Source organism: Sturnus vulgaris, chromosome 3 (assembly GCF_052056855.1).
Source record: "Sturnus vulgaris isolate bStuVul1 chromosome 3, bStuVul1.hap1, whole genome shotgun sequence".
NCBI classification, from domain to species: domain Eukaryota; kingdom Metazoa; phylum Chordata; class Aves; order Passeriformes; family Sturnidae; genus Sturnus; species Sturnus vulgaris.
The window spans coordinates 21921179-21947742 of NC_142245.1; the positions used below are offsets into that span (position 1 = coordinate 21921179).

The 26564-nt window shown below is 37.1% G+C and overlaps 1 protein-coding gene across 8 annotated transcripts in view; it reads left to right on the top strand.

The window, feature by feature from the left end:
• The window catches only part of USH2A (usherin), a 368811-nt gene that overhangs the window by 254596 nt on the left and 87651 nt on the right, over window positions 1-26564 (top strand). For all 8 annotated transcript variants that reach the window (XR_015802194.1, XM_088161172.1, XM_088161173.1 and 5 more), the window contains exons 43-49: window positions 1716-1838; window positions 4381-4544; window positions 6508-6717; window positions 8073-8275; window positions 10058-10170; window positions 16351-16549; window positions 24614-24782. Coding sequence is in view for 7 of the 8 variants with exons in the window: in XM_088161172.1 (XP_088017298.1) it covers window positions 1716-1838; window positions 4381-4544; window positions 6508-6717; window positions 8073-8275; window positions 10058-10170; window positions 16351-16549; window positions 24614-24782 (1181 nt within the window). In the remaining variant the exon portion in view is untranslated. The remainder of the gene's footprint in view (window positions 1-1715; window positions 1839-4380; window positions 4545-6507; window positions 6718-8072; window positions 8276-10057; window positions 10171-16350; window positions 16550-24613; window positions 24783-26564) is intronic.

The following is a 26564-nucleotide window of genomic DNA, read 5'->3' on the forward strand; positions in this document are numbered from 1 at the left end:
TTTGGGTTGACACTGATGAACCACTCATGTGAGAGCTGTTCTTGTTATAAAGTCATCTGATTTTTTTTGACAGAGTTGGAGTTTAATTAGTTTTTGGTGTTTAATTTCTGAAGTTATAATCCGAACTTCTGCAGCAATTTAGTTTGGCATCACTACGTGGCACAATGCTTGCTTGTACCTGTTGAGGATTATTCCCTAAACTCAAGGGCAAAAGTTGCTGGAAGTTATGCATGTACTCCCTAGCTGCTACAGAGCACAGGAAGAGTCAGATCTCTCATAAGAGCACCTCAGCTGATTTCTGGTTTTGAGGCAACACTAAATCACTGTGTGCAGTACCTGTTAAATACCTCGTCATTCAAAGTCTCAATCTGGGATGGTATTGTCCAACATGTCCTTATCAGACTGGAGATGATCTTGACTTTAAGAAGTGTCAAATTACACACAAAGCCCTTAGTCAGCACGATAATTAGAACAGTGGAGACCCACGCCAAGGTATTCTGCAGAACAATTAAACATGGAAACATTTTCACCAATGTGCATTTAAAATGAAAGTGTTTAAAATCTGCCTGGGTATCCACATACTTTTGTCTGGAATTTAGCAGTAAGCACCTTTCCAGAATGAGAGGCAGGGACAAGATGAAACAGAGCAGCTCAGCACTTAAGAGAATCAAGTTATGTATTTAAGTGACTATATATGCATATGACCCTAATTTGCTGGGGTATCAAACTGAAGCAATTATTGAAAGAATAAATTAAACAGTCCTGTGTAATGTAATAAAGAGTAATAATCCTAAAGATTTTGAACAAATATATCTAATTTTGTTTTCTTTAGAGTGTAGTTTCCTTTGTAATCCCTAGAATGATTAGGAAATGCAAACTACAATATTATTCCCTTTAGTCTGTGTAGGCACTAAGTGATCTAATTTTTGTTAAATTCCATAAAGGTATTGTATAAAAGATGATGGAGAGTGTGTGATGCAGCCTGAGTGGAAAGCATGTTTTCCAAATGAGGCAGTCTCATGGCTGACCTGATGAAAGATGGGCTTTGGCTGACCTGCTGTTTGGAACAGAGACAGGAATACTGCTTCAGATACCAATTAAAACCAGGATGAAATAGTTTGGTCTTTCAAGCTCACATCATGAATTTCTTCCCAAACACAAAGGTGCCTTGCTAAGGTCTACAGATGGCTGGAACAGTTAACTCATTCTGTGCCTGTTATCTCCTGTAATTTACACCGTGGTTATTTGCAAACACATTAAGTATAAAGGCACACTTAAGCTACTACTAACAGTAAAATAATAATGGCAGTGCTCTTTGTTTCAGTACATTTGCAAGAAAGAGACATAATAATTTCATGTTCTGGAGCAACCTGTGCTTATCATGCAAGTCTGCCTAAGCCACCGTTATGGGCTATTCGGACTTGTTCTTGATAACCACGAAGTTTAAAATCCATAAATCATTGAATAAACTAGGTTATTTTTTTTTTCAAGTGGAAATGCTTCATTTTACATTTTCAAAGTTGTTTCTTTTTTTAAAAAATAATTGAATGTTTTAAATCACAAAACATTAAAAAATCTTTATCTCAGGAAGTTTACAGCTGTAAAAACAAAATAATGTGTGGCTTTAAAAAAACCTGGTTGGGTTCTTTTTTTTTTTTTTTGTGTAATAACATTAGTTGAGATAATCCTGGTGTTCTGCTTGTCTTTTGTGTTAGATATGAGCTCCTGAGACGTAAAATCCAGCAACCACTTGCGTCAAATCCCCCTGAAGATTTAAATCTGTGGCACAATATTTACTCAGGAACTCAGTGGTTTTATGAAGATAAGGGTCTTAGCAGGTGAGATTACAAAAACTATAAAAACAAGTGCTGGCATTTTGTATAGTGTATGTTTAATAGTTCAAAGTATTTCTTGTGTCTTTATGTAGTGAACATATTAATTATGTAATGAAATATTTTTTGTCATCATCTTTGGTGTTAATCATTCTAATATGCAGGGATTTATTATTAGTGTGTCATTCTCGACTCATACATTGTTTTGCTTTGAAAAACAAATGAAAATAAAAATCTCATGAAATTTTAGCATCAATATGTTCATGCAATCAAACCATTTAGATTTATGTGTACAGATGTTGTAGATTTGAGTGTTGTCAAAGTTATAGCACAGGCAGAATGCATGTGTGAGGGAAACATCTGAAAATTGTTCTTAGCAATGTTTTTTTACCTGATTTTTACCTGATTTTGTGTTGTGTTAGCTTCATCACCATTAAGTGCAGGGTGTTTAGAGTGGGGGAATGGAGTGTGTGCTCTTTTCCTCAGTATGTAACAAACCTGCTGTGGGGTAGAGCAAGACATCTACTCTTGATCAACCTTAGTTTCTGCATCTTGAAGTCAAGGCTATTGCTCCTTAAGACAAAACACACAAAATAAGAAATTGTAATGGAAGATTCAACATGGATTCGGCATCGGGTTTTTGTAGGTAAAGTCTCAGGAAAACCCTCATGGATGGTTTCAGGGTGTGTGTGTTCTGTGTGCTGGCGTGCCTTATGAGAACTCCATGTAAATCACTGACCCTGAAATATCTGTACTTTCCTTCTACTTCTGTAAAAATTGTGTGAGCATCCCTCCTGAACACAATGGGAATCAGGGGAAGGTGACCCGTGCTCCTGTCAGAGACAGACCAAAGCAAGCTGAGGGCTACTGACTCTTGCTTGCTTCTGCCCACTTGCTGAAAGTCACTGCTCATTTCCATCGGTTGCAATAACTGCTCACAGAGCTGTTCTTGTACCAATCCTGCCCAAGTGTCCATTTCTCTCTCAGCCACACTTGAAAGTCTTCATAGACTTACCTTTGGTTTTAGCTTTGCATACTTTAGTGCTGTACATGTCTTAGTGTGTGTTGCAGTTACGTCAGCAATTCAGAGGCGGCAATACATTCAGCCAGAGTCTCAGTGACTGGTCATTAGGCAACGTGACATTTTGGGTTGAATGAGCTATGGCCAAAAAGGTGTGCCTAGCCCTTGGACACACCTGAACACTTCTCTTGGTGAAGGTTCTGCAACCTGCAGCTATGTTTTTGCTATTAACAGCTCAGGATGAGTTTGTGGCTGGAGAGGAGGTGCTGCGGAGAGGCTCAAGCACTCAAGCCTTATTTTTCCGCAAAAGAAAATTCATATTATCAGCATTTATTTTTATTTGTCATACTTTAAGCATGTTCCAGAATTACTGATCTTGTCAGATGGCTTCTTGATTTCTAATAGCCTAGGACAAACTAATTTTATTTTCATTGTTGAAAATATGGATAAAAAATTAATCACAAATACTCATCAGTAAATTGCAAGACTAGAGTCCTTTCTTTTTCTATCGTATTGTTTGCTACAATGTCCAAGGAAAACTTAAATCTTTTCAAGTGACAGAAGATGCAGAGAGAGAAATAAGATGTGTTTTGTATATTTTCCCTGTTCGTCATTGCATAGAGTTGGAGCTAGTGAGTTCCCATTAATTTGCTTTCTTCTCAGTGGGACTGCTAAAGCCTAGCTCTTTTAAAAATCAGAGTATTACAGTAAAGCATCTAAAATAAATATAAAAACTAAAGTAAATCTACACTGTGAGTATTTTTTGTACTAAAATCTCTAAATATTAGGCAATTATTGTACGCTTCTTTATTGTATCTGTAGACATTTATCCCATTTCAGTGAAAATTTGTACAAGATAATCCTGAGTTTCTGCCTGTGCAGTTTTGTGTGAGGCTTTTCATAATTAAATTTGAAATTATGAAATCCCAGTTAAAGTGCATTAATATGCCTTTTGCTATAGGGCAGAAATGATGACGCTACAGTCACTTGGTTTACTAAACACACGTGTAGTTTTTAATAAATCTGTGTAATTGGAATATGCACAGTTACGAGGAAAATTACTTTATTAAATGAGTTTGAACTGCTAGGTGGCTTTTTGGGATGTTTTTGTAGTAGAAGACTCCTGACTGTGTGGTGAATCCCTTTTAAAAATGAGACTCTGCAAGTTAAAATCAATGGGTTTCCCAAAAGAGGAAAAAAGCCTCATTTGATTAAATTCTGATCCAAATTTTGGCAGGTTGCCACCGCTGTAATTACAGATTGAATTGAGCTATAATCTCTCAACACCTCGGAAGCTACAACTATGAAGAAGTGAAATAATGTGTTTTATTTTTGTTACCATGTTAATTGTGCTGAATAATTTCCACAAAATAGATGCCTCTTGTGAAGTTTTCATTGGTGCATACCATACAGATTAATTTTTGTGCGGGGGGGGGGAAGAAACAACAAAACTTTGGCACAGGCAGAAGGTTTATAGCAAATATTTTCTATTTTTCATTCCATTTAATTATTTTTAAAATGTCTTAGGTACACAACATACGAGTACAAGCTCATAGTGCACAATGAGGTAGGATATACATCAAGTGAAGAAGTGATAGCTTCTACATTGGCAGGATTACCAGAGAAAGGAAGTGTCCTCGTTGCACGTGCTGTTAATCACACTGCCGTGGAAGTGGAATGGTCAAAACCAAGTAAGTGTGCTTAGTATTTATTCCAGTAACTAGATGTTAACCTGCCATCACTTACCATGGCCTGCCTTGCTCTCAGAGGAAACACAGTCCTTGCCTTGATTTATAATGTACCTGAATGTCCTTGAAAGGAAAGAAATAGGGAAAAATACATGCACATTTTGCTCTGTCATGTTCATATTTACTATATGCTCTTTCTGCACAATGAGAACAGTGAAAATGAAGGAATAGTTAATGCAAACTCATGAGACATGTATGAAGCAATACTACACAAAATCCTGTTGTCTTTGTGGTGTATTTCCACCCTTTGTATAAAAATTTGAATCTAGATTCCTTCACGATGAGAAGATTCCCTTTTTCTTTCTTTGTGCTCTGCTCCTTAAAATGAATTTAGCCAATTTCTCTAGTTGGTTTGTTAATACAGCAGTGGGGAATTTCTTCATGACTTAAATGCAAATTATATTGTAAGGACTGGGTGCTGAATTGCAACAAATGTAGTCTCTTTATTTTATAATTGCATGCCTGAAGTAAGCATGCTTATAAAAACTGACAAATGTAATAGATCTGAAGCAGCTCACTGAAGTTTCATTACCTTAGTAATCTAAACCCCTGACCTTCTAGATGTAGGTAATGCAATCTGGTTTTATTTTCATTCGTGTCCTAGAAATTTCCTCCATGTATGTTTGTGAATGTGGGAATTAAATGCCAAGACATGGCCATTCATTATTTGAAAACCTTATAATATTTTATTACTTCTTATGTTGCAAGTAAGCACATTAACTATTTTGTATATCAGTGTTTCATTCTTTTTCATAATATTAGTTTTCAAATTAGTTTTTTGTTTTCTTTGGGAACTTAGGAGCCCTCAATATGAGTTGCCTTGCTGTCTTTCCCTACTGAAACTATCTGTCTTCTAAGGATTTAGGCCTTGTATCAGTACCACTTAAAAATAGTGTATCATTCTTGATTAAGAGTTTCCATGACAAACCTATATAGTAAGTCTGAAAATATGCTTTTGGCTTTTATCAGTGCTCTGTCCCAGTGAGCTGAGTCCTGTTCAGTAGTACGGTGTGTCATTTCAAGATTTTTGTGTTAGTACTTACAGTTTTCATCATAATTATACTTTACATCTCAATGCCTTGTGGAAAAGCACTTGCATTTAGTTAGACTTGAACTTAAACTGTATGACAAAGGACAGATAAGATAACAGATGACATCTGAGTCACTAAAATGGAGAAGACTTGCCTGGAATCTGTGCTTATCCATCAGCTCAGATCAGTGAATATCCTTCCGTGGGTAGCCAGAAAATTGTGCTGTTTTTTCTGCCTTTCTCTGGGGAAGTTAGTGCTGGGTAAAATATATTTTAGAAAGAAATGTGAGGATTTGGGGGTTTTGCTCTGTATGCATAATGCTTCTGAGTGTATGACAGCTTTACATGTAGATGATGTGCTCATGCTTGTTTTGAAACAACACATAGCTTCTCACTGTACTGTCAATGGCCAAAATGCCATCTGGGTAAAGCTGAATGTCACTGGAATTTATGGCATAGGCATAGGTCCTTTATTCATGGTTAGAGGAAAAACACAGGATTGGAGTGGGCTCTGGGAAGTGTTGTTTGAAGGGAAGGAGCAAAAAGGCCTGCACATCACTGCTTGCAGTGGGTTTTACCTATTAATTTGTATATTCCATGGTCTTCATAGGGATGCCTAGAGAAATAAAGCTTTCTCCAGTGTCAGATAGGATGATGAGCCATCAATGATTTTGACAAATTAGGGAGAGTAGTCTGCATCACTCCATAAAAGAGTGAAATTGGAGGCACTTGTTGGAATCTTTCCTTTTTTTCTTTTTTAATAAGAGGGTCTGCATAAAATTAGGTTTACTCTTCACAATTCATGTTGTTGATAAGAAGTTTGCTGACTGAAAATTTCCCAGTCGATGTCCCAATGCTTTTCCTTTCTTTTTCTAGCACTGCAGGATTTGCAAGGAGATGTTGTTTACTACACCCTCTTCTTGAATTCTACTGATGAGAGAAGATCTCTGAGGATCCAGGCTGATGTAAACTCTGTAGTCATAGATGATTTGCAGCCCAACACAGAGTATGAGATATTTTCTCAAGTTTTTAATGGAGTCCACAGCATCGACAGTGAAGTTGTGCATGTGACTACCTCAGATGGAGGTTGGTTAGCAGTGAATGCAGGCTTAAAATCTGAGAATGAAATTGATTGATTTTTTTTAGGGTTGAGATCAGTCATCCTTCCATTATAAAATTTCCGGTATAAAAGGAAAAAGGTCTAAAACATTAAAATGCTTAAGTGCTGGTTGTCACTGTGTGGTAGATCAATAAACGGTCCCACTGAGACAGAAGCAAAAGCTCTAATAGCAGATATTAACCCAGTTTGTTCTCATCTTCTCCTGCATATTCCTGTCTGGGTGCACTAAGTTTGGGACTGAGTTCATATCAATAAATGGTGGAATTTAGAAACAATTAATGGGTTTTTTAAAAGATTTGCTCTTTGAAGCGACGTGCTTTTGAGATGACAGTTGTACACAGGGCCCTTCCTGAGTTGCTAGAAACTCTGGGTGCAAGTTCAGCCTCTAAGAAAATTCTTTATGAGTTATTTCTCTGCCAGTGGGCAAGTGCAGAGCTGGGGGTGGAGGTTGAGGATAAAATAATAATAAAAAAAAATTGTGCATCTGAAATGTGTTTGGAATGGTCTTTCTAATCTTTTTGCTTTATAAAGTCTCATTATAAACATTATAATATCATTACCTCAGAAGCAAGTGTTCCAGGTCATTAGCAAAGCACTTTAAGGGAGGATTCCATTTCCTTTCTCATGCCAAAGGTCAGCACCTTTTGTTTATAAAATAGAATTGACGGTAAGGGCAATTTTTCAACTGGTAAAGATGGGTTCTTATGATAAAAATAGGCCTTTGCATGGTTATTTCTGACATGCTTAGATAATTATGTAATTTAACGCTAAAGAAAGTGTTGGGTTTTTTTCTTTTTTTTTTTTAAATAAATGTTAGACTTCATCATTACCTATACTAATCAACATTTGAAACCATTTACATAATGGCAATATTGCATATTGCTTCATCTATAAGGCTGATAATGTCACGTTCCATCAGACATAAGGTATTTTGTTCTCAGGTTTTGCTTTAAAAGCAAAATGCTCTATTTTTTTTTTTTTTCTATTTTTGAAGAATTAGGATTGGGAGACATAAAAATAATATTTACATGTTGGCAGTGCAGATGGGTGAGTAATTTATCATCATATCTCACTGGCCACATACTACCAATGATTGACATTGTGCTGCTGGTATAAAGCATTTTACCATCAGCTCTCATGATTTCTAACTGAGAGTATAATAAGCCAATTTACAGAAGACTACAGACTGTGATAACTTCATCAGAGGAAAGCAGATAAGCAGTGAACCCTTTGCTAAACCTAAATACTAATCTGCATTTGGTTAAACAAGTGCTTTTGCAGAGACAGCTGGAGTTTATTCAGTTTCTTCCTTTATTTCTAGAGCCTGAGGGCATGTTCCCTCCAGAGGTTGTCATCATCAACAGTACAGCTGTACGTGTCATCTGGACATCGCCTTCAAACCCGAATGGTGTTGTCACAGGGTACTCTGTCTATGTAAATAACCAGCAGTACAAGACGGGAATGAGCGAGCCGGGATCCTTTCTTTTGGCAGATTTGTCTCCCTTCACCGTGTATGATATACAGGTTAGAATATATTTTCTGGGTTGTGTGCCATACTTTAATTTTACTTATTTGCTTCTACTTGGATTTCCATGAAGAATATTGTTTTGGAAATTTCTTTACGCACATGGACGTGTGTTTGCACTGATGCTTGTGTGCATATCCATAAAAGGAATATATTTATTTTTAGCATTTTTTGGTTAGTGTACACTTTTCATCACAAATTTCCATTATCTCTTTTTTCAAAGTGTCAAAACTCCATTTACTTTCCCCCAAATGCTCTATGCTTCAGCATTAGCAAAGACCCTACATATATTACAAAGAGGCAAAGATTCTACTCCTACTCATTAAAAGAAAATTGCAATTGTTTAAGAAACATCAGGCATGCATGATGTATCTGTACAGTGAAATAATGATGTTGCTTTTGGCACCCTATTATCAATTGTTTTTCCTTATCCTTTTGAGGAGGCAGCAGAGCTGATCTCTGAAATCATTGCAGTACTTTCTATTGTCTTAATATGTGCAACATTTTTTCTTTGCTTTTCCCTTTCTCTCTTTTGCCTCTCCAGTCTCATATCTAGTGAAAGGCAAAATACTGTGGGCAGAAACATAATAATAAAAAGAATAAAAAAAGAAATCTTCTATCCTGACTTCGTATTAATCTCTTCAAGAAATGGATTTTGACACTTAATTGTAACTGTTCCTGTCTATTTCATGAAAGCTTGGTTTACATTATTATATATGAGACAAACTTAGTAGTACCATATATACTTCATTCTGAAAATTTGCAACCAGTTACTCCATGCTATAAATAAGCATCACAGGCAGGCACACTGTAGCAGATTTCCATGTTCCAGCCCCTCTGAAGCAGCAAACCTCCATCCATGAATACACATATGACTTTCTGAATGCCACTTGGAAACACATTTATCTTTTCTCAATAACAATGCAAATTCAGTGTACTGCCTCACTTATAGACTCTCTATATTAATTTACCATGGCCACCTTCTGTTGCTTGAGATGTTAATTATTCTTCTCTTCTGCTGTTCTAGTATTTATATTTGCATCAAATTGATAGGTAAAACCAAAATAAGATGCCTTTATTTTTTTCCCCTTTTGATTCTTGTTCTTCTTTTCCTGGAAACAATATTGTCTTAGATGCATGTGCATCTCACTGGTAATCTTAAGGCATTATTTTTCATTTTCATGGGTTTTTTTTATTTGCAGTAACTTCCCTGTTGGCAATACAGAAACGATGTTAAGATTCTTCACTTTTCCTCTTAGTTTAATCCCAAGAATTGAAGTATTTATTTCTGTGACATTTTTTCATTAAAAATTGTATGATTTCTATTTGCATTTCTCATTTTTAATTTACAGAATAGACATGAAGGAATAGAAAACACTAAGGAAAAATTATTTTCATATCAGAATATAAGTAGGAAGAGAAACCTTACTCAAGGCCTCAAATTAAAGTACATTTTTTTCAGTATTGTGTACTGGGGTCTACATGTACCTGCAGAAAAACAAGTTCACTGCAACTCTTTTGGTGATAATTTAGTAGAAAACAGCAATTAGTGCCAGAGTTCTGCATGTACCCTTCTTTTGAAAATGGTGTGGGAAAATGTGATACAGTGCAGTATATCTCTGGTAGATATACTTATCTCAAAGCTGCAGTATTTTCCTGGCTGTATGGAATCTGTTAAATAGAAAAGAATTATATTTTGGGTAAAGAGAAAATCTAAACAAGTAACAGAGCTGAAAAATTTCTGCAGCTGAGTATGTGAACTTCGTGTTCCTCTCCATCAGATTGAAGCCTGCACTGTGTATGCCTGCGTGAGGAGCAATGGGACCCAGATCACCACTGTGGAAGATGAGCCAAAGCAGCTGTCAGCACCCATTATTCACGTAATTGGCTCAAGGTACTGTGCTATAGGTGGCTTTCATGTATCAGGGAGATTTGTAGCCAGAATGGGGACCAGAATATAAAGTTGTCTTCTCAAAATTGAATAAGGTGCATGAAAGAATTCAGTATACGCTTTGAAAACGTTTTTAGTGGTTGTTATCTTTGGTCTTGGAGTTTTTTGCCAAAAGATCAATCAAAGAAATCTCACCCATGGTTGATTGTACATACCCATTTGGGTATCTCTGTGCTGTGATAATAAATAAGGCATAAGTGGAAATAGTTAAGAGAAGAAGTGTAGTGGAATGAAAATTATCACATTCTGCTGTCAGTTAAGAAGAGGAAGATTAATGTTCAGGGAGCAATGCGATGCTGATAATGGAAACTTAGAATAATTCTGGGTAAAAAAAAAAAAGTCACCTATCACAGCAGTAAGAATTAGTAAGCTATCTGAACAGGCGTGCATATCTATGTCTCCTTGAACCACTGTTTGCAATCTGCCTGTCCACTACATCCACAGGCATGGGCAAACTTCTTAATGTAAAGGGAGCACCAAATTTGCAGTCCTTGGAAGCAGCCAAATAGTAACCTATACAGTGATTCTTTGGGAGTTAATATCTTCCAAAGACAGTAAAACTCAACTTGTGAGCACATTTTTCAGAATTACACCAACACTAAAGCAGTTAACCTCCTGTGTTTGTGTTATTGTTCCTGTGATTTTTCCACTTCTGGTGGAATATGCTCATTAGCAGCATTTCTTTCATCAAAGGAAAAAAAAAATCTTTTGAAAATACCGAGTATCTAACATCTGAGCTTTCAGAAATGGCCAACAGAATGGAGTTGCTTCTCCAGTCTCTTAAGGACTTTGGCTTCCTGTTTGTTATTTGTATATTTTGCTTGAATTGAGCATTTGGCTCTGTGTAAGGGTGAAATTAAGCTTGCTATTTTTCTGTCACACATATAGATATAGTCAAAGCTTGTTTGATGATAAGAACTCAATTCAGGATCTCATCTTTTGCCCTTGGCTTTAACTTATGTATGCCTTTGTCCGTATTGTCTGTACTTGTCTGTACTGCAAACACTTATGCATGTTTCTGCTATTATATATAGACTAAATATGTCATAACACATGAATGCAAAAGGATCAAAAATGCCTTCCTACTTTATAATCTGCTCAGCCAGAAACAGACTCTGTTTCTGCACTGCCTTTCCCTACATGTCATATTATCATCAGCTGTTCTTATATCCCAAAAGAATACTAACTACTGATCGATTGCCCGGACATGTCTGGCCGTGGCCTACATGTGCCCCGGGTAGTTCATTTATTTGCCACGGTGGATTTGCTAGAGTGGAATTTAATCAATAGCTAATTCATTAATTCTGGTCCTCGAGTATGTAGGGATTGTGCAGTATAAAAATGACTGGCTGGCTTCAGCTTTGATTGAAATATGACAAACACTACAGCTGACAGCCTTGGCAGGTGCTGAGCTGAATATGAATTTTGCTTATTTATCCACCATAAAAGAAAAAACTTGGGAAAAAAACCAAAACCACCAGTTTGTGTGGACAAGAGGACATTTTAATACATACCTGTTGTCAGAGAGAGAGAAAAGGCATTTCTAGAGTATAGGCTCATGGGATACCTGAGATATAATAAAGCCTGTGCATTTTTTTGTCTTTAATTGGAATCATGGCGTTTTCGCCTCTTCTGAATCAGTTTGGGGGGCTGTATTATTGATGAGAATGCTGTAGGATAATGTCTTTGTAGCATTCACAAATAATTGTTTTAAAATTTGCCTCAAGGTGCTACATGACAGTAATTATAATTTCACCCACCAACTTAGAAGTCTTTCTGATAGCAGCTCCATCCACTGTGTTCTACTGAAGGTTATACCACCAGAGCCACTATAAATACCTTACTTTCTCACCCCTTACACTTAATAATTCAGCTTCAGGCTGAAACTTGGCACAAAAGGTCACAGTCCTGATATAATTATTTTATAATGCCAAACTTCAAATAGAAAACAGTGTGGGACCCAGTCCTGAAGTCCTAAATCAGGTTTTGCTTTGTTGTATTTCTTGCCTACATTTAGGTTTTTTTGGGGAAGAGGTTGCATTGACCATGTTTAGGTAGAAGCAAATGCCACTGAAATAAGGTATGCTTTTGGTTTGTTTTGTTTTTAATTAGGATCTCAGGATTTGACTCTATAGACAAGTATAGCATCTTATTGCCCAGTTTAGAAAGTTCTCTGAGTACTGAATGCATGTGGATACTGACTGAAAGTTTGGTTAGTGGATTTAATACTCATGATGTGTTGAAAAATAGTTCATTCCATTTTAAAACACTCTTCTTTCTCTTTTTCCTTGTTATGCAGCAATTCTGTGTGCTTAATTCAAAGGTCGATGACTCAGAAAAGATAATGGCCTAATCTAGGCAGTCTAGGGAAAATCCTTCATGTGTTCATGAAGAGAGGGCTCTTAGCATCATGGGGGAACCAGAAACCCTGGTTAGGGTGTAATGGAAAGCTCAAAGAAGATAAGGCCATGGGAGAAAAGTTGGGTGAACTCTTTGGCTTGGTGTTCAGTATCATAGGACTTTGGAAGGTTTCTATATCTGTTGCTGTTTGCAGGTGAATGAGGAGGAGGAATTATTTCAAATTAACATGCTATCAAAAAAGATTTTAGAACAAAATGGATAAAACATAACAATAAATTATTGGGATTATGGTATTTGCTCATGAGTCCTAAAGGAGATCAAATATGAAAGTGTCAAACTTCTGTGCTATGTTAAAAAGCCTTTAAATTGGTCTCAATGCTGGACAAATGGAAGATGAGAAAATATAGTGCAGATTTCAGCAAGGAAATACTGGGAACTAAAGACCAGGGAGCTTGATTTTCCATACTGGGAAAATGGTCAGAGAGCCAGAAGACACCTCATTGCTCTCCCTACTCTAGTCATGGGAAGCACGAAGCACTGAAAGGTTTCTCCAAGAAGTTTGTAGCAACAGCAGAGGCATGATGCCATTTATCAGACTGTCTGGGCTGTGTCACACTGCCTTCTCTAATTATGGCAGCCCTGCATCCACCATGCAGCAGGTCCTTACCTCCTGTGCAATAGTGCTACAGCAGCTGCTCAGTATGTGTGATCTCCTGATGAGGGAAGTATTTTGTCCACTAGTCATTAATAATAGCAGCACTCCCTATCTTAAGACTGTCAGGTGAATCTTGTGATTTTTTTTTTTTTTTTTTACTTCCAGCTCCTAAAAAGTAAAGTCATTGAGTCTTTGATTTTTTTGAATTTAACTCTTGCATGTGATGAGACTAATGGACCATTCATTATCAAGATTCTGAAGTGAAGCCTTGATATATCTTTAATTTTCATTGTTAAACATTTGCTACTGTATTGAGAAAAAAAAAATAAATCAGGAGTTCTTTTCTGCCTTATGGGCACTTGGAGCTGGTGATGAAGCAGGCAAACCCCAGAAGTTTATTTTCAAAATCTTTTTTATATATCTGAAGCATTATCAAGATTTAAAAATACTGTTATTTAAAAAAAAAAATCTATCTGGAAATGTCAAAAATTCTTGAGCCAAATGATTTCACTTTGCTCTCCTTCACAAAAGCCGATACACCTTCATGGATCACTTTGAAATTTTTCTTTATCTCCTGAAAGTGCTTTCATGGACTTGTGGTCTGAAGCAGATGTTTTCTGTGAACCTGACTAGGCTGCCTCACCTGCTTCAGTATTTTCACCTCAGTGACAGTGGTGGGACTCATCCAGGATAGGAACTATCATAAATGGCAGACAATGATTATACCCCACCTGTGAGGTGCTGCACATTTTTTGCCTACCATTTGTGAGTCTGCTTCTGCAGGTCAGGCTGTGAGCACTTCCCAAGATAGACACAGCTCCAGTGTATCTCCCAGGGAGTGACTGGATGCAAGGAGAGGACAGGCAGGCTCTGTCCCTGTGTTCCTGCAGCTGTATCACATGCACCACACATGACACAGCTGCCTGCAGCCCATCGTGTCCTATTAAATCTGCACCTGCTCAAGAAGATTTTCAGCTCAGCTTCAGATGGGGGATGTCAAAAAGCCTCTGCAGTACCATGAAAACCCTGCTGTTCTTTTTAAAACTGAGCTATGCACTGCTCTTGCTGTGTTGCTACAATTTGCCATGGGTGGCAAGCATCAGAAGGTGTAGACATAACTGAAACACCCATAAAATTGTGAGAGTCTGCTTGTCTATGAGCTTTACCTCATTGGCACTGGTCAGTGAATTCCCATTCTACACTATTTCCTTGTTCAGCTGCAGTTTTTCTTTATATCAGGCTATGTCCATCCCAAATGTGTATCTATCAAATAATAGTAAAGTGATTGCTTACTAAAGAAAGGAAATGCATACTGAGCTCTGCAGAAAAGGCAAAGTGTTTAAATCATTGTGTTAATTCTTAGGCCTAATTTTCAATTATATTAGAGAGAAATATGACTTGAAAAACTGCACAATATTCTGAAAATATACTCATGAGAATCTGAATGAAACTTGCAGAAAGCAAATCATTCAAAAATATGACTGGGAATGCTTTCTTTGCTCCTGTGATCTATTCTGTGCAAAGACCAGGAGAGAGTTACAATGTAATTTATAAAGGTTGAAGTACTGCCCTTCTTTTCCTTTTCTTTTTACCATTTTTTCCTGAAGTTTTTACAATGTATTTTCCTGCTTTTCTGCTTTTAAGTATAACATTATTTAAATATGGATGTGTGCATTTGTGTGTATATTCGTACATACTTGTATTCTGTGGTAGAATAGGTAGAGAACACAAAATAGCAACGGATGGAATATGGAATTAAATCTGTGATTCAGATGAAGACCTTGGAATGATAATGGCAACTCTACAAGCCACCCATGAATTTATTCTCTCATAGGTGACATTAATTCCTGGTCTGTAAAGGCTTATTGCAGTGTGTATTCCTCTGTTTATACCTCAAGGAAGTGAAATGATTGTTCACTTATTTTTATTCTGTTAAGATGTCAAAGTTTATCTCAGCAGCTGCTGTTTCACTGTAGCATTTTCACTTTAAATTAATGCTAATTTCTGATGTCACTGGCATTCTGACAGTGTCTGTGTAACTGGGACATGGAGATTAAAAAGAGGTACTTGGAGCCTAACTATGCCGTGTTGTCAGTCCTCCTATTGATCTACATGTAGCTTTGGGATCTTCTTCTCTCTATCCAAAGAGTCACAGTGAAAGGAATTTATGTCTTATGCAAGACTCCACAGTGATTATACAAGAAATTAGGTATTCATTTGAAATATCAGTTGAAAATTTGTATTTTTGTTTCTAATGTCCCTTTTTTTAAAATTTATTGTAGTGTTAAGTGAGTTTTTTGAGGAAATATCTACACGTTTTTAGTGGTGATAGGCATGCTACAGCTGAGCATGATTTAATATCCCTTAAGATATTTTCTTCCTTAAACTGATGATGGTCTGATATCAAACCTGAAATCAGCTACAGGATTTTGTTTTACAGTCTTTGCAGGCTGCTTCAGAGTAAATGACTTTTGCACTCAGTCAGAAGTCTTGAGTCTTAGTCGTGATAAATACTTCCATTTTTTACTTTTAATTATATATCAATGAAAATATTTAAGTCCAGAAGGGAATTAGTGCTTACTGATGCTGTAATGAGTTTTAATTCTACACTGAAGAACACATCTCAAAGCAACTTTTTTTTTTTTTTTTTTTTTTTTTTTTAAGCAAGGAAAAGGCAAGATTAAGACAAGCCTGTTCTAAGTCATGGCTGAGCACAATTTGAGTAAGCTGAACTGGCAAAGGCACAGAGGGAAACGAGTTATGAAATGAAAAGACTAAAATCCTAGATAGTTTATTGCACATAAGTTTCCCGAAATGGGAATGAGATGTAATTTAAACAGCAGCATTTAGGGACTTTGATTGTGTGTCTGATTCATTTTCATGGAATATTAGCACATATTGACACTTTCTAAAAACTTTTAGACCTTTGATTATTAAAACAACTGTAGAATTTGTTGTTCAGAAGAACATTTTAGAAACTTCAAAATGTTTCACTCCATGTGAACTAGTTAAAAAAGGAACTATCATATGCCAATCATTTAATGTAAGTAGCTCTACAGGCATAAATACATCCAAAAGTTGAACAGATGTTGATTTTCTTATTGCAGATCTCTTCAAATCAACTGGGCATCGCCAGGACAGCCAAATGGCATTATCCTGGGATATGAACTCCTACGTAAAGCGTGGCAGAAGTGTACGCCATCAAAATCTCCAAGGAGCAGCAAAAGTAATAGAATGTGCATCTCATTAGAATGTAAAAAGGATGAAAATATCTGTGGAGAAGTCTGTTATCATCCAGAGTCGGAGGTACTTCTATGTTCTTAAGTTACGTATATAGTGAAAAATAATATTTTTAGGAAGAGATGTGTAAACCAAACCTCTAGTTATCAGAGAAAAGGAAGTGGAGAGTTCTGCTTGTTTTGATACTTTAAAATCAAGGCTCTGATAGATATCTTGAAACTCTTTAAAATCAGCTATGGATGTTGAACTCATACAAGGATAGCTGTGTGTGATGACAAGTGATTCTGTTATTTAAAGTCATTGTTTGTTGACCTTATTTTTCCTTTTAGGGGAAATGAACTGGTAAGCATTTGTGAATGTGTTCATTAACACTTTGGTTTGGTGCAGTGTTGAAGTGATTCTCCAAATTGGTTTCATTTATAACATGCTGGTTAAGGGTAGAAGTAATTTTAACACATTTGAATTAAATTCCTTGCACAGGAAGCTAAGCTAGAGCCTGTGTTTTGAAAACCCTTCAAATATGTTGCAGATCTGGATGGGGACTTAATATTCCCAACCACTACAAGGACCACCTCACTTCACAACATCAAACTTCTGAAGTTTCTTTCCTTCGGAAAGCTTTGCTTCATATGTATGTATAGTGCAGATGTTCATCCCAGGAATTCAGGCTATATAGGTACTCCCAAGTAAATCCCACAAACCATGGATAATGAAGTTTGAGGAGTGTCCATTGACACAGTCCCATTGTGACAAATTACATAGTGGATGCACACAGATCTCAGTATTTATTTTTGCATCCTACTTGGGACAATTGACACCAAATTGGGAGGAGCTGTTGACTCATTCAAAGGCAGAGAGGCCCTGCAGAGAGACCTCAGCAAATTAAGAGATGGGCAACCACCAACCTTGCCAAGTTAAACAAGGGAAGGTGCTGGATTCTGTACCTGAGACAGAGCAATCCCTGTAAACATGTGGTAGTTCATATGGCTCCTTCAGCATAAAGTCATTGCACTTTACCATTGAAAGGCCACAGGAAATTTCTAGGTGTGTGCAGAATTTGAGTAATGATAGCAAATCTATAAAGATTCTCTCTGTGTGAAGAATCATTCCTCAAATCCTGCATGGCAAATGGTGGTTATTAACATGACTTGCTGGGGTTTTTTTCCCCCCTCTTAAATTATTCCTTGGCTAAATGCTTAATGACCAGATTCTTCAGGGAAGAAAATCTATTTAGATTCAGCTACAAGTGGGTGACTGTGACATGACAATGATGAGCAACTCTGAATGGGAACTATCATGATTTGTTAGAGGCATTTTTAAATTATGGCTATTTTCAGGTTAATCTTCATATGAGTTCCTGTTTAGGAGTAGGATCAATAGCATAGCAGGAGTCTGTAATGGTTTTTATTGACAAATGAGGTAGAAAACTCTTAGTTTGAAAGTAAGATTTAATGTCATGAAATAGTGTCTCTATTTGTCAAAGACATCATCACATGTTCTGTGACTAAAGCAAACAATATGTATTCACAAGATTCCCTGTCAGACAAGACAGTAATTAAGGGAGTGAGTTATTTGAGGGGTTCAAATCAAAATATAAATTATTCCAGCCAACACAGCTTTAGCTTTTGAATTCCCTTGAAAGCAATACTGTATTAAATACAAGTATTTATGAAATCTTGCGAGAGAATTATGGGCAGTCCTTTTTTCTAAAAGGTAAAATTATTTATTTCAGGTTTCTGGCAGGGTAGACTACATCTTGACATGTGTATGAATTAAATTTGTATTAAATTAGTTTTAGAAGTTTTCCTCTTCATTTTTATTTTTTCAGTCTTCATACATTTATGGTAACTTTGAGCTTGGAGAGTATTCATTTATTTTTATAGCTTCCTGGCTTTCTAATTTTTTCTAATTAATTTTGCATTACGTTGTTCTAATGGCCTCTGTACTCTCCAAGACTGTGGTTAGAAGTGGGTGTTATTTGTTAAGTAATGGATACATAATAAATGATGGAAAGTCCACAGGAAACTGAAGCACTCATACATAAAATGGCATGGGGGTAATTTTTGTGGGAGAATTGATTAAAATTCCCTTCCCAGTGCTTTGTCTAGTTTGTTACATGTACCCACACTAGCCATCCAAAATGTCTGGAAGAGACGTCTACAGGGCTCTTGGTGCCTTTTGTTCCTTTTAAACTGGAGTCTGTGACAGGGACAACATCAGACAGTGGCAACCCTCTCTCACATTTTTATAGACCTCACTGTCAGGCTTCATGCTGGTGTTTGGCAGTCTGCTGGACAGAAGTGAAAGGCAACACTGACCAGTGTACACTTGCTCCAAAAGCCTCTTATCCCAGTTCCAGCTGCACTTCATAGAGCCATAGAATGGTTTGGGTTGGAAGGGACTTTAAAGACCATCTCATTCCAACCCCCTGAACAGGTTGCTCAAAGTCCCATCCAACGTGAGCTATTCACCATGCATTGATTATACAGCCAAATGTGAAGAGATGCTACTGAGAATGAAATGCTGAGCAGCTTTAGTAATGTTCAGATCCAGAACTTCCAAAAATAGAAGTGTTTTGATGATAGACTGGTCAGCAAAAGCAGGCAGTTGTATATAAATGGACAAATGGGTTGTAGAGTTCTCACCTGTGTTTGAGTCACTTATTGCACCTTGTTTACAAGACAAAATCTGCATCTAATTTCCCTCTTACAATTTTCTTGAATTCATGAGCATAAAGTGAGAGGAAAACCAGGCCTTTTGTATAAAATTATTTTGATATATGTCTTTGGTTATTTATTAATCTTTCCTTATGGATTTATGGATTACATTTGGGATCATCAGCTTGTTATTGTAAGGCACTGCAGAAAAAGAGGGATTTGTTATGATTCAGCTACATAAGAGATCACCAAAATATAATCTACTCCAGTAAGAGAAATACCAGGGTGTATTGTCAGTGTGCAGCAGAGTGGGATGTGAGGACTTTTCATCCAGCACTGGCTGAGCTGGGTCCTGCCAAGTGTTGCAGCTCTGTAAGAAAGGCAGTGGGAACCAGCCTGGCTACCAGGCTGCACTGCTGTGTGTGTTCTGCATTTGGGATCCAGGTTAGAGCCTCTGCTTGGGACTGTGCTCTGCAAATAAACCAACTCGCTCTGAGCCGTCTGGGGAATCTCTAAAAGGGCAAGTGACCTTTTCATTGCAAGGGACATGTGTACATGCACATTCATGGGCACATGCAGGACTGATACTAAGCCCAGTGAAGACCAAACATTGCTTCCATCATTCCTAAATGATCTTTGCATCAGATCCCTACTTCTTCTTTCCAGTTGTTATCCAGTTTTCTGCTTCAATGTTAGAATTCTTTATGATTTAAACTAAAGCTAACACATTGTCGTTCCTAGTATCCTTACCCTAGTGTTTAATCAGACTTGCATGGTTTTATTCCTTGAGCAGAGAAAGAATTTAGAAATATTTTTGTGTGTGTATTTTTGCAGAAGAACTGAGATTACAATCTGATGTTGAATTTTCTCTGCTGCCAGGAGGGCCCCTATGTCCTGTGGAACTTTTACAGTGACAAACGGTGCTACTTGATTATTCCCAAGTTGCCAAAATTGTCAGTCTTTCTGTAGCTGTTTTCAGTAAGATGTGATCCATAACTCTACCCGTAACATGTAAAGTCTTATGACCATGAGGTTTGCAGAGCTACTTCAATTAACAAGGGAGTGTGCCCAAGTTTCACCCATCAGGTAGCATAATCTCAGCATCAATAGGAAAGGCATTCCTGTATTATCCATGGAGCTACCAAACTGGGCATCTGTTTTTACTGACATCCTGAGGTGAGCTCTGAAAACAATGAGATAGGTACAGTAAAAATGTAATTAAAGGAGTGGCATAAAGGCTAACAATTTCTGCTCACTTTGCATCGTGAGTCTGAACATCAATGGTTAAAGTTGTCCTGGCTGAAGGTGTTAATACAGCTTCAGTGCTTTTTATTTTCAGGTGCAACAAGCTGTATAAATCTGCAGTTAATGAACTAATCAAATATAACTGGCATTAGTAGGAGTACAGGTTTACCCCTTTACTCATTGCAATTAATGTGCTATTTATTAAAAACACCAGCAGGACTCTATTTTTTTTAAAGACAGGAGGAGTAAAACAGTGGCTTGATAGCCAGCCTCAAAAGCTGTCAGTAGTGAGATGTAACACATCTTGACAGTGGTGAAGGGTATCCCATCAATATTTATGCAAAATTTACTATTAATGTTAGCAATATTGTGCAAATTCTTTTCAAGTTCTTTCAGGCTTAGAGAACCTTTAAAAATATTACACTTCTTGTTGTAACACACCTGAAAGACAGGAAATGAAAGTCATTTTAAGAAGATAATGCACAGTGATTTGTAACAGAATAACGATAATTTCTGCTCATGGAGTTTAGATCTAAGCCTGTATCAATTACCAAAAGAGAACAACTGTTTGAGAAAAGAAATTTATAAGTAAGTATACTTAACTAAAAAGGGTGTCTGTGTAGATTCAGAGATAATTTAAGTAAAAAAAGAATGAGCCTTGCTAATTTAAAATATTCCCTCTCACATGAGAACATGATGGGTCAATCATTACTCTGGTGTTTGCTCCACAGGCAGAAATTTTTAATGAACTCCTGTAGCTAATAGGAATTCCTGAGAGTGTTTTGTGAATTGCTATTTCACAAAGTGGCTCTGGCAGCAAGCGTTTGACATGAAGGATAAACATGGCTGCCTAGCACATCTGTTTATTTGAGTAAATCAGTCTTAGCTCAACTGGCATGTGTCCATAAGGCCAGATAATATCCTTCAGCAAAGTCTTCAGCAAGCAGAGGGATCAGGGATGACACGATTATAATTAAAAGAGGGTTGCTTAGATAAGTTTGGAGTATTTTTAAAAATTGTTACAATATTGTGTAATCCTGCCTGCCAGATTTGATATCTAGTACTCTGTGCTAGTGTCATGGCTGACTGGGCCCTTCTGAGGCAACATAATAAGCCTTTCTTTGTGCCAACCCTTCCCAGTCCCTGTGCTCCTGCACCACAGTCCCTCTGAGTGCTTGGGTGGGAAGAGAACAACAGGATTGATTTGTGAGTTACTTTGTGAGGTTACTGATATTTTTAAGGGTTCCCATGACAGCAAAGGATGAACATCTTGTACCATCTCCATAGATAGTAAAGATCCTCTGGTTGCCAAGTGTATGTTGAGCATTCAACCCTCTTCACAAGGGTGAGATCTCCAACCTGCCTAAAATGCTGGTGGCACCATATTTGTTCACTCCAGGGCCTCTGCTTCCATGTGTAGGATAACACCACCCAGTTGGGACTGTCATCATTTAGATGTGAGGATGAGCTCATAATAACCTTTTGCCACTGTAACTTTCAATCCGTCTGCTCTTCTTTTTCTATGACGCCATTTTAGCATTACTTGAATGGTTTGGGGGTTTTTTATGGATTGATAATGCAGAATCCTTGGGCTGAATATCGATGCAAATAGAAACTATCTCTAGAGGGCTGCCAAAAAAATGTTCTTTAACAATTTACAGCTGGCTGCAGAGGATGTTACGAAACTACATAATAATAGCACCAACTGTATCAGTTGGTAATGCCAGATGAGAGTCTGAATGTGTTTTAGAACTGACTGGGCCCCTCTTTGGAGACTGTCCATAGGTTGCTGAGAAATACTGAGGATCTTACGTAATTTTTAACAAGAGAAAAAGCTGCTGAAACTACTGTAACACATCTGGATGTACAGCTGAGGATTTTGTGCAGGAATTGAGGAAAAGGAGAGACACCAATAATAGTGCAATCTTACAAACAGTATTTCAAACTGAATGCTGTAGAGTTAGTAGTAAAATGGCCCTCACAGTGTTGGTATGAAATATGCAGAACAGCCCTTTTTACAGAGGATTCACAAGGCACGTGGCATTTCTTAAAACTGGAAGCATCTCATGGAAAGTAAAATGGCTGCTCAAGCATTTGACCCTGGATAAAGCCAAAGATGTGCATCTTTCTTAATCTGAAAGGTGGAAAGACTGTGTTCAGGTGAAATTTGGGTGGTGGCCATCACTAAAAGGCATGAAAAATGAGGTGACAAATGAAATTCATGAAAAGAAGTGGTGGTATTGGGCCAGGCAGATCACAGAGGGAGACACCAGACAATCCCAAGGGGCACAAACTGGGACCAAGAATGCTTGAGGAACATGTGCTTGATCTCCTTTCATGAAGGCAGGTACAGAATTTCTGAGTGGTGTCTCAAGCTCAGGTTGCAGTAAAAAGGACAAGACAGAGGGCATTTTTACAAATATCAAGAACTGTTGCAAGATCACCTGTTCTGAGCTAAGTGGCCCAATAGGACTTGAGTTTGTGTTTTTAAGAATGCTTTTACCTCACTTGGAAATACAGAGAGACCAAGTAAACTTTTAGGTTTCTTTGGAGCCAATTGTAAATGAAGAAAAACTCAGCCTGGAGTGCATGCCAGTCATTGCAAAATATCCAAAAGCTAGGAATCAGTGAAGAGTTCTAAAGCAGAGCTTTATTTGACATCTTAGCTAATGATCTGGAAGAAAGAACAGTAGGTTAATTAAATTCATAGATTGGGTTATATTACCAGTGACAAAGTGGACAACAAAATAATGTAATAGGGCCTACAGGGATGTAAAATTCCTGAATAGAAAATGACAAAATTCAGCTACGTTGGTAATCTAAAACAGATGATGAATGGGAAAGTCCTATGGAAAAGCAGGAAACAGTGCCACAATTCAAAGCATATAAGGTTATAAAACCTTAAAACATAATGAGGAAACAGGAACCTCCTATGTCCTACCTCATATTAATTGTGGGTTACCCGTTGTTTATGCATTGTAAATTGTAACTTCAGAACCTAAATTAATACACCCAAGGGTGATGGAATAAAGGCCATTGAAAAGTAAACAAAACAAAGCATCATCCTTCTGAAGTCAAAGAGAGTTTACAACATCAGAAAAACAATATTTTTGTATGCACATATTTTTAGTGACATTATAATACAAAATAGATGCCCTGACTCTATTCATATACATTTTAAAAGTTTTTTCTCAGGTAACAGTTAAAGTAAAGGTAAACAGAAGATCAGAGGAACACTTCCTTTCTTTGTTGCTAAGCTAACCTGATTTAGGACATGGTAGAAGTCAGTAGTGGAAGAGGGCCATTTCATAAGAAAACCAAGGAGGAACTCTGCTCTAACATTTCTGCTCTCCTGACAAGTCTATTTCATGTCTAGCTGGAAGAAGCTGATACAAGCTGCACTGACTGTAGGTTCCAAGTTTACCATTTCTGTGGTTATTCTACTGACTGTGCTGTATGTTTGCTGGGTATTCAATGTGCCACTCCCTTGACACAAGAGTAAGTGTAGAATAATGATTTGATTGTTCAAGCATATAATTTTCTCAACAGCGCCTAGAAAGAAGCCCACAGTTAAAAAGCCTTTTCAAAATTCATTTCCATAAAAATTTTATTTGGAAAAAAAAGAAATCCTGATAGAAATACTATTCTCTTGAGATCACATTGTCTGAAGAATTGTGGTCATAAGTAAGTGTTCATGTGCTATAAGACGAAAATTCCACTTATTTTTATGTGAAAGAAAACCCAAGGGAAATGCTGTTTTTCAATTGTAAGGGTTTCATCATAAATGAAAAAAAATCCCAAAACCCAAGAATTGGGAAGAACAACAAAGGGTCAGGTGACAGTAGACTAAATCCACTAATTTATTTGTATTGTTTATAGTATTGCAATCTACTCAACAATGAGAGACTCAGCCTCGAAGGCATATGAAGATGATTCATATTAATGGACTATTTTATTAAAGTGCAGTATGGTTGAAGGCCACAGAATAGCAGCATTTTGACAGATACACAATAGTTTATTGAAGTCTGATAATGCTGGAGGGCGCAGAATTTTAGCCAAGTTACATTTTATTTGACTGCAGTCATATTAGTGTCTGCACTAGGATACATGTTTTCATATACCTTGTTTTTCCCAGACAACACATTATATTCTGTTTAACAGATATTGCCTTACTGATTTTCTTTCTTTCTTTCTTTCTTTTTTTTTTTTTTTTTTTTACTACTTCTAGGTATGTTGTAATGGGATTCTGCACGACAATAAACCTGGCTTCCAATGCTGTGAGGACAAGTACATTCCATTTATTCTTAATTCACCAGGGGTTTGCTGTGGTGGGCAGATACATGCTGTGCAACCAAAACATCAGTGCTGTAGTGGTTATTACACCAGAGTTTTAGTAGGTGAGAGACAACTCCTTTCTACTGCTTGAATGAAGCAAAACAACAAAGTTGATGTATTTGTTAAACCAAGGAGAATGAAAACAATAAATGTGAGATTTAGCAAGAATATCTGGATGTCTTCAAGGCTTGTGTTCAGTGCAAAGAACATTGCACTCGCATTGCCTTCTAAACACGGTACACTCGGTTTATATAAGAAAGGCTTAATTGATGAAACCTGATGATTGGGTCATTTCCCAGAGAACTAATTTATGCCAAACTATACTTAATTGCAGTAAGTGCTGCATAATGGGGAGGGCAGTTCTGCTTAATAGGAACACCATCAGGCAATTTAGTGGTGAAGTTTAGTTCTCTGCTTGACTTGACCCCACGTGATTTTCCATAGCCATTTCTGTTGTGGAACAATTGTTAGCATTTGGTGTTGATATTCCGGATTACATCACTTCTGCTTTTTTCTACATTGTCTACTCTTTGTTTCTACTAATGTTGCAGATCAAAGTATACCTCCCACATGCATTAACTTTGATGGTAATTTATCCTTTTCTTATTCTCAGAGTGGTTTGGGAAGTTTGCCAAATCTGTGGTTCTGTGTTACTGTTCAGAGTTTGGTTTTCCAGTTTGTTGGTGGGTCCTTGTTGACAGGGAAAGGGAGGAAAAGGGGGAGGAGAGATCCCTTTCATGGGGGCAGTGCTCAGAGCATATAAGTCTTTGTAGGCAATTGTCAGGTCAGGAGCTAAAATGCTTCCATTACTCATGAGCTGGCACACGTTCCATAGGCTCAGAAACACTTGACATTTTGCCAACACGTTCAGCACATCCCAAGTTCTGATCTTTTGAAAAGTAATTCATATATCACAATATTAGAATGGCTTCCATGATGTCGTCAGAAAAATGCTATCACATGGAAGAACCAGAAAAGTGTATTTTGTTGACCTCATTAATCTTAGTGTACTGAAATGGAGAGATTATACTGTGACCTCTGCCCCCATCCAGTGGTCTGTGTTAACTAGCTTAATGTTGTTTACATCAAGAAAGAAAAGCACAGTGGAACTAAATGTCTTATGTCTGAAAGTAGTTCTTGTTCAGTCGGCAGTCCACAAGCATGAAACAGTGAATGTTTGAAACATGATTTTAAACAATTTTTTTTTTCTAAGTATACTTGCTGCATTATTTTTCTATACTCTAAAGGGCAGCAACATGAAAATTGTTGGTCACTTTTTTCTTTTTTATTTTTATAAATATGCTAATAATCTCAAGCTAAATGTTAATATGGGTCAATCTTTGATAAGGATAACAATTAAGTGGTAAGACTGCATAGTAGTTTTTAGAGGGAGAACATTTTCAAGCCTAGCTTGGAATGGATCCCATTTTGAGAGGTTAATGAGAAGGTTACTGATCCTTTGTGTCTTATGTCTAATAGTTCTTTTTAAAAAAATAGTTTTATTTCCAATAGATGTAAGCTACATTCTGTGTTTCAATACTTTCTCTGTGTAACAACTAAATTAGCTTCTGAGGAATGCAGGAAAATATGATTAAGTACCTAGATGGACTATATCTATTATACTCTAAAAATTTGTTCTCTTATTTTTTTTTTTGTTTATTATTGACTTTCTTTGATAAAGTTATTTATACAGGAAACTCTCTAAGCATACATATTTCCCAGATGTTGTTTGGCCAGCTCAATAGCTCGGGATGTGCTGAAGCATACTGGGCTGGAGGCATGAAGATTACAAATTAGGAAGGCAGAATCAGTTTCTGAAACAGTAGTGCACAAAGAAGTGCAAA